General features: G+C 39.5%; 1 protein-coding gene across 3 annotated transcripts in view; it reads left to right on the top strand.

Annotated features, from left to right (window-relative positions):
- Positions 1 to 13406, top strand: part of USP22 (ubiquitin specific peptidase 22) — a 111567-nt gene that overhangs the window by 89752 nt on the left and 8409 nt on the right. For all 3 annotated transcript variants that reach the window (XM_080385967.1, XM_080385966.1, XM_080385968.1), the window contains 4 exons: positions 1250 to 1397; positions 8649 to 8754; positions 10441 to 10599; positions 12777 to 12903. In XM_080385967.1, the coding sequence (XP_080242093.1) occupies positions 1250 to 1397; positions 8649 to 8754; positions 10441 to 10599; positions 12777 to 12903 (540 nt within the window). The remainder of the gene's footprint in view (positions 1 to 1249; positions 1398 to 8648; positions 8755 to 10440; positions 10600 to 12776; positions 12904 to 13406) is intronic.

The following is a 13406-nucleotide window of genomic DNA, read 5'->3' as shown; positions in this document are numbered from 1 at the left end:
GTAGAGAGGTCAGCCTGCTTGGGAAGGGACTCAGCTTTAGGATCTGACCCTGGATGCTGGAATCGGCAGCAGCAGCAGTGGGAACCCAGGAAGATGAAAGTACAAGAGCTGTAGCAGCAGCACCTGGATAGAAATGGAGAGAGTGAAGGAACGAGCTGCACCTTAACCTGGGAAAACACAGACCCTTAGTATAGGGTTTTTTGGGAGGATGGGGTTGTTTGTTTTTTTTAAAGTGGGACCTGGCTGGTTTATATTTATTAAAAAAAAAAAAAAAAAAAAGAAGAGCATGGATTTCTCTAGGCACTTCTGTCCTCTTCTGTGTGGATTTACCTCCCCAGCTGTGTGTCACTGCTCAGCAGCGGTGTTTCACATCATGGTTTTGCTGACTGAATAATTTGTCTGTGCGCTCTCTGATACGCTTCTGGCAAAATCACCTGGGGGGGGCAATTGCAGTCGCTCCTGTAGCCAGCTCATCAGATTTTGACTGAAGCAGATTAAGAAGCAGTTGCAGGAGCTGGTCCAGGACCAGATCTCTGGGCAGCGACACCCTGCAGGAGCACTGATGGGCAGCTGGCATTGGGGATAGGCGGATGGAGTGGTACCTTCAGTTCTGCAAACAGCTGTGCTGGATAAAGTTGTTTCTAAAGCCTTGTGCTGTAATAGCTATACTGTGTAAGGCCGATACTGGCATGAGGCTGCTATCCTGCTTGTAAATTTTTCCTTAAGGTGTAGGAGTGCGTGCAGCCGTTGGATGCGGCGCGTTACCGTGGCTTGGCTCAGTGGCTGGCCAACAGCTGGCCTCTAGTATTCTCATCTTCAGACTTTGTCCTGGTTTTGGGGGGCGTATAATTTGTGAACAATTATGAAAAATTGCTGATCTCTTGCAAATGTAGGATTCTTCCCTACTTCCCCCCACCCCTGGCTATTTCAATAAAACCCAGTGGTATCAGCAAGGCATTTTTGAGTGTTGTTTGTGTCCACCTTCCTCAGCCTCCTTCCCCTGCCTTTCTTTGGCTAATCCATCACAAAATGATGGAATTTCAAGGGAGAAAACTGAGGTGCTCAGTTCTGAGACCACTTCTTCAGTAGCCTGTGATAAAATTATGTCTCTGTGTTTTATTATTAGGCCATCAGAATTAAATGGTTTTAATTTATTTGACTAATTGCACTCATTTAAGTTTTTAATAATTAAATGCGCTGAGGCTGTGTAACTTGTTAACAGTCATGTCCTTCTCTTTGCTTTGAGCAGTTTTACTCTGGGCACCGATCTCCTCACATTCCATATAGGTTATTGCACCTGGTATGGACTCATGCACGGCATTTAGCAGGGTACGAGCAACAAGATGCACACGAGTTCCTCATTGCTGCATTAGATGTGCTACACAGACACTGCAAAGGTAAGGCTTGTACCGAGTCTTCAGCCAACAAGGAATATTGGATCAAAAGGAGGTAGAACAATCCCTGTAGTGTCTTTCAATAAACAGTCTTAGCAAATTCCTTTTAAAATGTTTGGTAGACTTAAAGGAAAAGATTTATAAATAAATAAACAATTCCAACTGTCAAAAATTACCTGGAGTTAGAAGCAGACAAGCCTGTACCTTGGTTTGAATCACCTTCTTCTTGTATTGGTTATGAGTCACTGTCTTTTCTTTTAAATTGCTGTTTTAATTCTATTTATACTTGAGGTAGTTAGAACTCTTACTCAGTGTGTCATGGGACCAATGAATATAACATAGGGGAGGCTATGGCTGTTCTAAAATATTATCCTACTGTATTTATGATGCCAAATTACTTACAGAAATGTGAATAAAAAAATTAGTATTTGTTTTTGGTATCTTGTTTTGTTAATCTCTCTATAAAAATACATAATTGTACAATACAGTAAAAATATTCAGTGGCATGTGCTTAGAGATGAAGTGTCTTAAGTCTTGAACTGATTTGGTGGTAATATATGAAATTATGTATTTCACGTTAGTTAGCTGAACAAAATTTGAACTGAAAATTTCCCAATCTGCCAACATTTGACCTAGCTTGATTCACTTACTTAAGCACAGAAATTTTTATTATTCTTGTAAGGGAAAAACAGTAGGGTTAATAGCAAAACAAACAAACAAAAATCCTTAGTGACTGAAAATAAGCTTTAAAGCACTGAACTTTCCTCTGTTGCTCTTAGAAGCAGCACTTAGAGGTTGGTGTTTTGGCTTATTAGAGGGCTATCAAAGGGAAAGCTGCTACTGCTTCTTTGAAACATTTCGAAGTCTTGCTTTTATCTTTGAGATAGTCTTACATGGCAGCAGATGGGCTTGTTCAGATTCATCATAGGTGTCCTCCAAAAGAGTCTTCTCCAAAAAGAGTACTTCTAAGGACAGGAGTACATAGAACTTCTTCTGTAATTATTAGTATCTGTCATTTGACAATCACCAACTGAAATTCAGTAAGCCTAATTAAACTAGTGTTGAAGTACTGTAAGGAACAGCTGACCCAAATACTGACTTCTCACCTAACACCAAATACAGTCAGCTGCAAACAGAAATACTTCTCGGTTCTGTTAAAGTTTCTGGCCATTGATCCAACAAATCTGGAAGCTTTTTTGTCATCTTTGATATAAAATGATGTTTGTAATTCTTATATATTTCCTGATTAGTTTATGAAGTAGTAGTGTTCTCAGAATTGTAAAGGAAAAACTTGAAACAATAAAGGTCCCTGTGCTCTTTCCGAACTGATAAAGGATCTGAAAAGACATTTTTAAAGTGTGATTTGGCGTTAAATGAAGAATCTATCTGATGTATCTCCTGAAATTACCAGCACAATCAAGCTTTCTCAGCAGTTTCTTTACTTTTGGTTCTGTTTGGCCTCTCCATCCCGAATGAAAATGAAACTGTGATCTGTCCTAAAACTGAAAAAATGGTATGTCGGACATTCTTTGTTGGAAAGAGTGTATGCATGCGGATGTATTCTTTTACTACTTCTTGGATGTCACAAATGTGTTAAAAACACTTGACTTCTGAATTGTTACTGAGTTTCATAGGGGTTTTAGCCAGCTTGAATTGCATTAGGGAGTTTTGCACCTTTTAACACTGAGTTTTTTTGGATTGTGGGAAAGGTACCATTTGCATTCAGTACAAGGACTGAAATTCAGTTATTTGATGGATATCCTGAAGTTAGAGCCTACTTGCATGGGCGTAACTAAACTGTTAGTGCTGCTAGTGGGAGGGCATTAGCACTAGATCCTTGACATCTGTGTACCCAGGTTCTTAAATTTCTGTTTCTGAAGAAATTGAAAGACTTTTATTTAACGATGGTAAATAATCTATACCACATCAAGGTAGTTTAAAAGAAGTGGTTGAGCAGTTGTGTGGGAAACAAACAAGTTAATCTAAACCAGAATTTCAAGTATGGTCATGATAAACCACTTCTGGAATGAACTAGTTTGCTATGTAATGAGAACATTTTCCCACTTGTATATGCACACAGGCACACACACAAATGTGAAGTATACATATGTAAAAATATTATTACTAATAGTGAGAATTAAGTCCTAAAGCTACAATAAATAATGACTCCCCTGCCAATACTAAATAATTTACCGAATCAAAAAAACTTTTAAAGTTTCCAGTCAGTATTAATCAAGTTCTAAGATTAACACATAGTGAAGTAAAATAAAGTCATGGGGAAAATTTTGTCCCAAAGCCCCAGCTTTTGGACATTACTTGTGATCACAAAGGCTTCAGACACAAAAGTAAATCAAAGTGTTCCTCATGCTAAGAACTGTATAAATATCCAGTGATACTTGTTTGGCTGACGTTGATCACTTACTCCTTTTCCATTCCATTTATTCAACTTCTTAAGAGGTGTCCTAATGCAAGTCAGAGAGAGCTGTGAATGCTTGTTGTTGATGTCTGCCACTGTGTAAATTAGGAAAAATACATGATTTTGATGTGCATTTAAAGATAAGTTTTATAAAACTGCATCCTACGAAGTATAAAATTAACTGCTCTGAGATGATGATATAGGCTGGCTGGCACAGGTAGTTGTTCATTTTGGTTGGTTTGGTGGGGTTTTTTAATGCTGGTTGAATATATACTTCATTTTAGGCAACTGTAAGGTTTTGGAAGCCCAGGATCCCTGTGTGACCACCCACGTAAATCCCGTCTTGGGGGTGATGGCTCTCCTTGTGTTGGCAGTGTTGTGCTGCGCTGTAGCATCTGTGCAGGGCATGTTCTGAACACTTACCAGGGCTCCTCTGTGCTCTGGAGGAATACAAAATGTTTCTGAATAAAAGGGATCAGGTCTTGTCATGCCTGTGCATCACTGGTTTCCATTCCAACAGCTGGAGAAAGATGGTCTAACTGGAAAGTAGTATTCCAGTGGAGGAAAAAAAAAAAAGCTATTCATTACTCCTCTTTCTCTACCGGTCACCCAAAGTGTGCACAAGGTCTCTCCTTAGATGCATACTCCAACTGGAAAAGCGAGAGCTTTCTTGAATCTGAATTTTTTCCAACGTTGCTGCTATAAATGACACTTGAAGTTGTACCTGCATTTTGTGCTGTTCCACTCTCTGTTGCTGGTATGGCAACGCTCAGGAGTTCTGCAATGTCATCCTACGTTGGTATTTGTGGTCCTTCTCACCACAAAAGCTTCCAAATGAGATTCAGAACTTACTCTACGTTGGATAGTAGCTTCTTTATGAGAGTAACACTGTAAGCAGCCTTGCTGTGCAGGTAGTGGCCACCTTTGTACCAAAGTCTGACCACTTCACCTGGACTTTGGCATGTATTGCCTTTGATCTTCAAAATGCACAACAACTTTGATTTTCAGTCTCTCGACTATGTTTGGTTTATAGAAGATGCTGAAAATGAGCAGACATTGATCTGTTGCTTCTTGCATGTTTTCTTAGACTCTCTGTGGAGAACAAGTGCCAAGTATACTCCACTCTGCATGTGGGATCCTTCAGGAGTTGCAGGGCCCTTCATTTGTTAGAGGAATGTAAATAATGGGTATTTCTGCTCAGTCTGTAAAGCATTGGGTCAGCTTTTAGTCGACATGTCGGATACATCTTAATTATCAGTGCTCTGGAAGAAACTCCGGGTTCTAATTCTGCAAACTGCACTGACAGTCAGGTTCCAATTGTCTGAACACTTTGTAGTTTACTAACTTCGTCTCCGACACATTCAAACGTGGAGAAACTTAAACCAGAATTGTTGTTTTCTTGTATGGACCAAGACCGCAGTTCCAAAGTTAGTGTTCAAACCAGGGAAATCACTGGCCATGGGGGGTGTGTGTTATTTATTGCAATAGCAACAACTGTCAGGCAACAGAGTGTGGCAGAGATGGGTGTTTGTACACAAAGGTTCAAAAAAACAAGATAAAAAAAAATTTAAGTAATCCTGTATTTTTATCACAAACTTTATTCAGCCAATGTTACTCTGTTGTCTATCAAAAAAACCAGTAGTACTTTAAAGCTGATTATTCCTCATTTATCTGGTTTTCGTGAAGCACTTTGTGTTCATCTTTAAGGAGGACTGCTGCAAAGCAAACGTGAAGCCTGGTGCTAGGTATCGTGACAGAGAAAGAATGCCGTGCTGAGATTTGGGAGTAAAACACTACCCCGCTCTATGAATTCTGCATGATGTTCTTAGGAACCGTTAAAGCATATGCTTGTGAAACATGTCATCTGCTATGATCCTAAATAAAAAAATTTATGTGTACGCTACTCTGCCATAAAGAATAATAAGCCACATGCTCAGGACACTGGGGGCCACAGTAGAGCAGAAAAGTTAACATTAATGTCTTGTTTTGATAAATGCCCTTTTAAAAATCTGGCATTTTTAAAATTTGTTTTTTCTAATTTAAAATACACAATGGAAGGCAAAACTTACTTATATTTATTTCAAAACCAAAAGCAATGTTAAAAATTAATCTATAGCTGTTCTTACAGTTGCTATGTATGATTTACCTTTAGTAGTATATTAAATGCCTATATATTTGAACAAAAGTTCTAATAAGCTTAGTTATTGCACAGGCACAGTAGTAACTTCTGGGTTTTTTAAAAGAAGAGTTGCATTTAATTTGAATCCAAACTTCTAAACTCAATTTTCTGCCATTCTCGTAATTACAGTGGTGTATACATTGATGTATTTCAGGTTTGGGTTTAGTCTTGTGCTGTCCAATGTCTTACAAAGAAGCTGCTGATCTTCCTAGTAGGAATTATGACCAGCTTTATAAACAAAAAATGTATGAAACTAAAACCTACTTTGTAAGACAGAAATGTTGAAGGGAACCTTAACTTGAGTACAACAATCTAGCAGCTTCTAGTTCTCAGCTGCATAATATACCTCCTCTCAGCATCTGTTACATATTGACAAGTGTGAGTAGGTGGTAATCTTTTTTTTCTTTCTTTTTCTTTTTTTTTTTTTTCCTCCTCTCCAACCAAATGTCATGGGAAATAATGTTGAGTGGGTAATGGCCTTCTGTTTTTGCTGGAAACAAGCTTGCAGGATATTCTTTTGAGACCCTCTCATCACTGATCCTAATTGACTTGTATAATTGAAAAGGGAGTATTGGTTCTCTCCTGCCGGCAGAAATGGCTGCCTGTTAAAGGTGTCCAGCAGGGATGGTACCCGTGGTCCATGGAAAACCTCTAGATGCTGTTTCTTTGCTTCTGCCCCCTCGAAACAAAACAGAGGGAGATAATGTTTCAAATGGTGAGATTACAGGGATGTGGCAGTTGCATGTTGCTTCTTGAAAAGCGAGAGTTTTTAAAAAAGATAAAAAACATTAAATTCTTCTTTGAAAATCTGCACATAGTCTTTAGAGCTTATAAGTGATCTTTCTCTAAAGGTGAAGAATGTCTTGTACCATCTCCATACTGTATGCTCCATTCATTAGCTTAGCATAATCGAGACCTTAGCATAATCAAGACCTTATAATAAATTCAGCAAGATTTAGCTGAAATTCCCGTCAAGGAATGCCTGAGACTGGGTCTGATAACCCCCAACTTGAACCTCACACATTTGAAATCTAATTTTAGAGTATTTTGTTCAAGAGCCATTTTAAGGAACCAAGATGCTTTTCTTGACAATTCAAACAAAAGTTTCTGAAGAGGCAGCTGAGTGAGAGCTTTTCAGCAGCATTTAGGATCTAATTAACTGAAGTGGCCCATTGCAGCTTAGTGTAGGTGTCGCCTCTGTGTGCTTTTCCAGTGTCAGGTGGAACCTTTGTCAGTTTATATAATATTTTTCAACAAACTTCTAAAGCTTCATTGGAAAAAAAATACAATTATTCCTTCCTGCTGCAAGAAGACTCTAGGTAGAGCACCTTAGACACAAGAAAAGTTGCAGGTTTTTGCTCTGTGCTTTTAGTTTCTTCAGGTGTGTTGTGTTGTGTTTTTTTTTTAATCTGCTTGACCAGAAATAAATTGGTTTTGAAGAATAGCTGGGATTTGAGGAGTCAACATCTTAGTAGTCCAGTTTCAGAAATTAAATACTTCCTAGGAAGTTACAGATGCTAGGAAACCTGGCAAAACTTAACTCTGCCCTAGCCCCATTTCTGCTGTAGGAGATTGGAAGGTATCTTAACAGGGACTTTATAAAATAATGAGCTGGTGCTGTGAAGTTGTTTGTGTGTGCATCTCTGTACAAAGGAAAACCAATTGCATCTGTCCTACCCAAGGAAAATAAGCAGAAAAGTCTTGGAAATCAAAGAAAAAGCGTGTCACTCCTAGTTCACCTACGAGGAATGGAAGGAGTAGGCTTCAAAGGCAAGAACTGTGCCAAGGAATTTTTGGTTATTTAATGCTCTGGTTAGTCTAAGAAAGCTGAATTGGCCTAATCTTAGCACTCAATAAAAATTAATTGCTGTGCTCCTGAGACCTGCAGTGACAGTTTATAATCCCTAAAAGGTGGGAATGTGTTCATTGTCTCACTTGGGAATTGAGAGGATTGCCGTGTCTCTGAAGAAGCTGGAGGAAGACACCGCGCTTCCCGCTTCAGATAAGGACATCTCTTATTTTCTCACTGGTGCAAACAGAAAGTACACCCATTTATGTTGGAAGGACAGCAGGCTGGAGATTAATGGGTCTGCACAAACCTCCTGCCCTCACTGTACTCTCAGAAGTTGCCTGGGATAGAATTAAAAAAGTTGCATTTGTTGACGTTTCTCCTTTGTTGATGTGGGAAAATAATGTGCTATTGAATACTCTGCCGAAGCAGAACCCGGTGCTTCTGTGGTAAAGGGCTGGCGGTTTGTTTAGATACAAATGTTGCATGGTGCTAAGTGAAGTTGAAATACTCATTTTTATGAACCACGTTGGCAACTCCTTCCTCTTAGGAACTGATACCAGATAGCACAAAGCGAACCTCTGTAAAGGGAGGTAGGGGTTTGGCTAACTGCTTAAAGCTTCACCTCTACAGGAGTTAACTGCCTCTAGTCACCCTCTGATTATGTTTTATATTTTTCTAGAAGTTCTCTTCTTGTGTCCTTGGGTCTTCTTCAATGCATAACATTTTCAGGGTTCTATATTGTCTATGTGAACTTGCAGTGTGTTTATAAGTTTGTGTTACAAAGAGTTACTGGAGACACAGTCCGAGAGAAACCGCTGTGACCTCAGAGGATTTTTGACTTCTGAGTCTGTGTTTGCATCCCTCCAGGTGATGATAATGGGAAGAAGGCCAACAACCCCAACCACTGTAACTGCATCATAGACCAAATCTTCACAGGCGGACTGCAGTCTGATGTTACCTGTCAAGTCTGCCAGTAAGTTTTTTCTGGTTCTGAACTCTGATTTGTTATCTGCACACCCTCCAGTGCAACGATGTGCTGAATCTTTTCTTTCTTGAATACCAATAAAATACCAGCAAAATTCCAGTGAGACAAGAACTGTTGAAATAACAGTATCAGCTAAATGCAATCCGTAGCCAGTGAACTATCATATATTAAGACATACCAAAAAAGCTACCTGGAAAGTACTACAGGCTTAGGGACATAAAGGTTTTACTGGTCTGTGAAAAGTTGTTCTTCCCCAGGTTCACGGGGAAAAGACTTCCAAGATCCCTTTGGGTATGAAAGTATGTAGTTGCCACTACAGTTGAAGAAAATTCTGATACGCAACCATATTTTCCCACAGTTAGGAGCCTCACATACCACCAGGAGAGGCTTCAGAGCGCCTGATATCTAATGTAATTTCGGGTACCAGCAAATGAATGTTTTACAAGAGCAAGGAAAAATGCATTCGTTCTTCTACTCTGTGTACTGGAGCAAGTTGACTTCTCTTTCAAGATGTTTGGTGTTGCCATAGTGCTGAAGTCAGGGTTCTTGTTTTTTGTTCCATCATGCATTCTTCATAATTACGCACGCTGTCCTGCAGATGGACTGTTGTGCTGTGCTTGTTTGAATCTGCTTTTATTCTCAGCTTCCTGGAGAGATTTGCGGGAGATTTACTGTAAGGAAAACATATGAAACTTTGTTCTTTGCCTGGTAGAGCCAGGCCTTACATGATATAATGAAAAGCTTGATATGTTATGACACAATATTAGCATTGATGAAACTTCAACAAAAGGAGTTTTCTTTTGAAAATTGACAACTTTTGCATAAAGGAAGCTGGAAAAAAGGCAGAACGTTGTAGGCTTAATGAGCTTGCAGAGTGAAAGACACTAGTTGTAGAGGAAGAGAGAACTCAAAAAAATCAGCATAATGAGTACAAACAGAGAATGCTTCCAAATTAGGACCTTAGACCCCGAAGTTCTGGAGTTCTCTTAAAAATGTAAATGTTGGAAGGAAAGATTTGAGTCAATACAAGTTAAAATTTTTAGTTGCGTTTTCCGTAGTCTAGCTGTTGGCTTGTCTTCAGCTGTCTTGTAGAGAAATCTGATCAGCAACATACGCTGCTTCTTGATGCAATTATTCTTTGGCTTCTCAAATTCCAAATGCCGTAGGAGATGCTAATATGAACTGCAAAGCTTCATTCAGTGCACTACTGTATAGCAAAAGTATCTGGCACTCTACTGAAGTAGCCATAAGCACCATCTTCCCTGTCTTGACCAGCGAGCCATGCTTCTAAACTAGTTGGATTGCATGTAGCTATCATAGGCGTTATGTACTGGTTTGTACTGGTCAGTAGTCCAACCAGTACCTCTATCTCTTGAGTAACCCTGCTTGTTCAGTGAACAAACTCCAGTGAGTGGGAGAACATACTAAATGCATATATTTTGCATTAAGTACATCACATATGTTTCCTAAAACACATGGCTTTTAAATATTCCGAAAGAGTCAGTTTTGGGAGAGCCCTCTGGAGCAACTGTATTTTCTATCGTCTTTGAGTGCCCTCTAGGGGTGATGTAGATCCCATGGTTCTTCAAAGTGTCTGGTGTGCACCCTAAAGGGAGAGAGACTGTTAATTTTACTTCCTTTAAACATGTATTAAACTCTTTTTCTTTTTCGTAGTGGCGTTTCCACAACGATAGACCCGTTTTGGGACATCAGTTTGGATTTGCCAGGTTCTTCCACCCCGTTCTGGCCACTGAGTCCGGGGAGTGATGGCAGTGTCGTAAATGGGGAAAGCCATGTATCAGGCACCACCACTCTCACAGACTGCTTGCGAAGGTATGAAATGAGACAAATACAATTTTGGTGGGTTAAAAAGATTTTGGCTTCGTTCTGTTCTCCAGGTGACACTGAACAGTGGGAGTAAGTGATGCTTTGTCATGGCATGATCCCGAAACAGCATTTTTATACTTTTTTTTTTGCGTAAGAGAAAGTGAGAAGGCAAAGAAGGCTCAGAGCAACAGTAAGCCTAACCATAAGCAATCAAAACCAGTTGCCACGCAATGCAAAAAGAAAACAAATTTTACATTGGCTGCTGCCCGGCAGTGTGGTTCTAAATGATCCAAACCACTAGCGTCCATTTCTGTATTCTTGGTTATGTCAGCTAAGCAAGCACATAAAGACCTCATAATGCATTTAATATTTATCTAATTTACAACACCAAGCATGAATCTGATTTTGCTCTAAGCAGAACTGAGGGTCAGCTACTGCCAGCTCTGTTGTGGGGATGGCATTAAGAATTAAAGGAGTGGAGCTTTCAAAAAGAAAAGATAATTCTGAGCCGGAAACTTGGGCATCTTGGAAACAGGTAATGAGGGAACGTTATGGCTTCATATACGGTTAACTTGGATTTTTTTAGCAGACCTGAAAGTCATTCTCTTGTGGTAAATGCAGATACTTGTCAAAGATATTTGTCTGAGGAAGAAGTTACCTGTAGCCTGGAGCAAAGCTAATCCTCCTGAAATAAAAAATCCATAGCCTCTGACATCTGTTTTCTAACCCTCTTGATACTTTTAAGATCAGTATTTTTAAGAAAACAAGGGAATTGGTACAAATGAGAAATTGCTGATGCAAGAATGCATCAAGAGGCAAAACTGATTGAATTCTAGTGATTTTCTTCAACATGGGGATTAGTAGAATCAGAGAGAGATGATGATGGGGAAGAAAAAACATCCAGGTTCAAAGATACTCTGAAAGAGTATGGATTTTGGAAAGAAGTTGAACACTAATGGATAAAGAGTATGGGTCTAGGTTTTTACCCAAAAGTTAGCAAACAGGTTGGATATTAGATTCAGACAAGGAGAGTATGTGGTTTCATGTCAACCAGTGTGGCCATGCAGCTTGAAGCTGGCTTGGAAAAGGAGGGATTGAACAGGAATATGACAAAACCCAGAAAGGTGTAGGCATTCCTAAACAACAGTAACAACAAAGATAGAAGTGAATTTTTTACAGACTTAAGAAAAAAAATCAAAAAGCAGAAAACAGTACATAGGCTAGGAAAAGGAAATAGTGTTAAACAGGAGGGGAGACCAAGAGGCTGTGATGATCACTTAATGTAGAGGCCACATAAACAGAAGGGTAATGTTGGTGGCAAGCTGATACCATGTTGCCCTCACATGCTGAGTGTGTGTGTTAATGTAAAACGTTCAATTATATTTCAGAGTATTTAATCTCAAAAATCCTAGTTGTAGAGCAGCTTCTGGAGAGATGATCATTTGTCCTGTGGAAGGCTAAGCTTGGAGATGACTTAGCAGTCCACCCCACTAGCCTTCTTGGTGCCGACGGTCTCTGAAAGAGAGCCATGTTTTGCTTTAATCTGTTGTGAGAACGCAGAGGCAGTATATTTTCTCTTAAGCAGTTCCCTATTCTGTAATAGCCTCTCCCTATAGCTCCCTTGAGTAGTTCAGTCTGAAAATTTTAAAAGAGATTTCCTAGTTGTCAACACTTGGGTTTTCTTGGAAGATACTGTATTTTGAAAAGAACTTTGTGTTTACAGCCCTTTCCATCTCAGAGCTTTGATCCTAGCCCTGGAGGGCTACAAGGTGGAAGAGTGTCCTGCAGACAGCATGCAGCTGAGCACAGAAGTTGTGTCATCTTGCTTCAGAACTTCCACATCAATGTTTTTGGTTTTGAAAACAAAAGATCTTTGCTCTCTGCATGAAAAGTAGCTGTCCTGTTGTAGGGGATGAACAAACATTTAGCTCCTTTCTCAGACATTGATGCATTTCAGCACAATGTTCCCAAGAAGAGTGATGATAAATGTCAGATTTGGATATCTGACCCATAGCACTTTATGTCATTGCAGGCGTTGGGTTTTTTCAAAATGACACTTAAAAGCCATGAGCTCTGTCTCTTGTGGGTCCAGTGACCCAGAAGTAAATGAAATTTTTTCAGCATGTGTGGAAAAGCATCTGATTGTTTTGTGCATCCCTTTTGCTTTTTAATGTTTCTTTCAGGTTTACAAGGCCAGAACATCTAGGAAGCAGTGCCAAAATCAAATGTAGTGGTTGCCATAGCTACCAGGAATCCACCAAACAACTCACTATGAAGAAGTTACCCATTGTGGCCTGTTTTCATCTCAAAGTAAGTTCACAGGGGGCAGTCAGAGCAGAGGAAGTGCATTCCTCTCTGAGAGGATGAGCTAAATTCCTGGACATATGTTCTGGATTTCACTGAACTAATCTTTTATGATATGAAATTAATATAAAGAACAGCTTGCATGCCCAGCTAGATTTTCTATTAAGATAGTATTATGTTATCTATAATGTAGCTTTGCAGTATGTCTGTGGAAACCTAAAAACCCAGAATCTAGAAACGTAGTGGAAGGCTAGTACAATACTTGAATGAGCATAGAAACCAATCTCCAGTCATTCATGGTAAAAATTTTTACCCGACACTTCTACTGGAAGAGTGCCACAGAGGAGCTCTGCTTTGAAGGAAAAGCATTAAAAAGTTACTAGTTGCAGTGGAGAAGGCTTCTTCTATCTTCCCAATGGTAATGTAATTTCCAGCCTTTCCAATCCAGATTTTCAGGTGCAATGATGAGAGGTAATGTCATAGTTGGTGCCCTCAGATATTTAGTCCTG

This window comes from Falco punctatus, assembly GCF_963210335.1.
Source record: "Falco punctatus genome assembly, chromosome: 4".
NCBI classification, from domain to species: Eukaryota; Metazoa; Chordata; class Aves; order Falconiformes; family Falconidae; genus Falco; species Falco punctatus.
The sequence above is the reverse complement of the archived record's forward strand: the minus strand, read 5'-3'. Positions and strand labels throughout refer to the sequence as shown.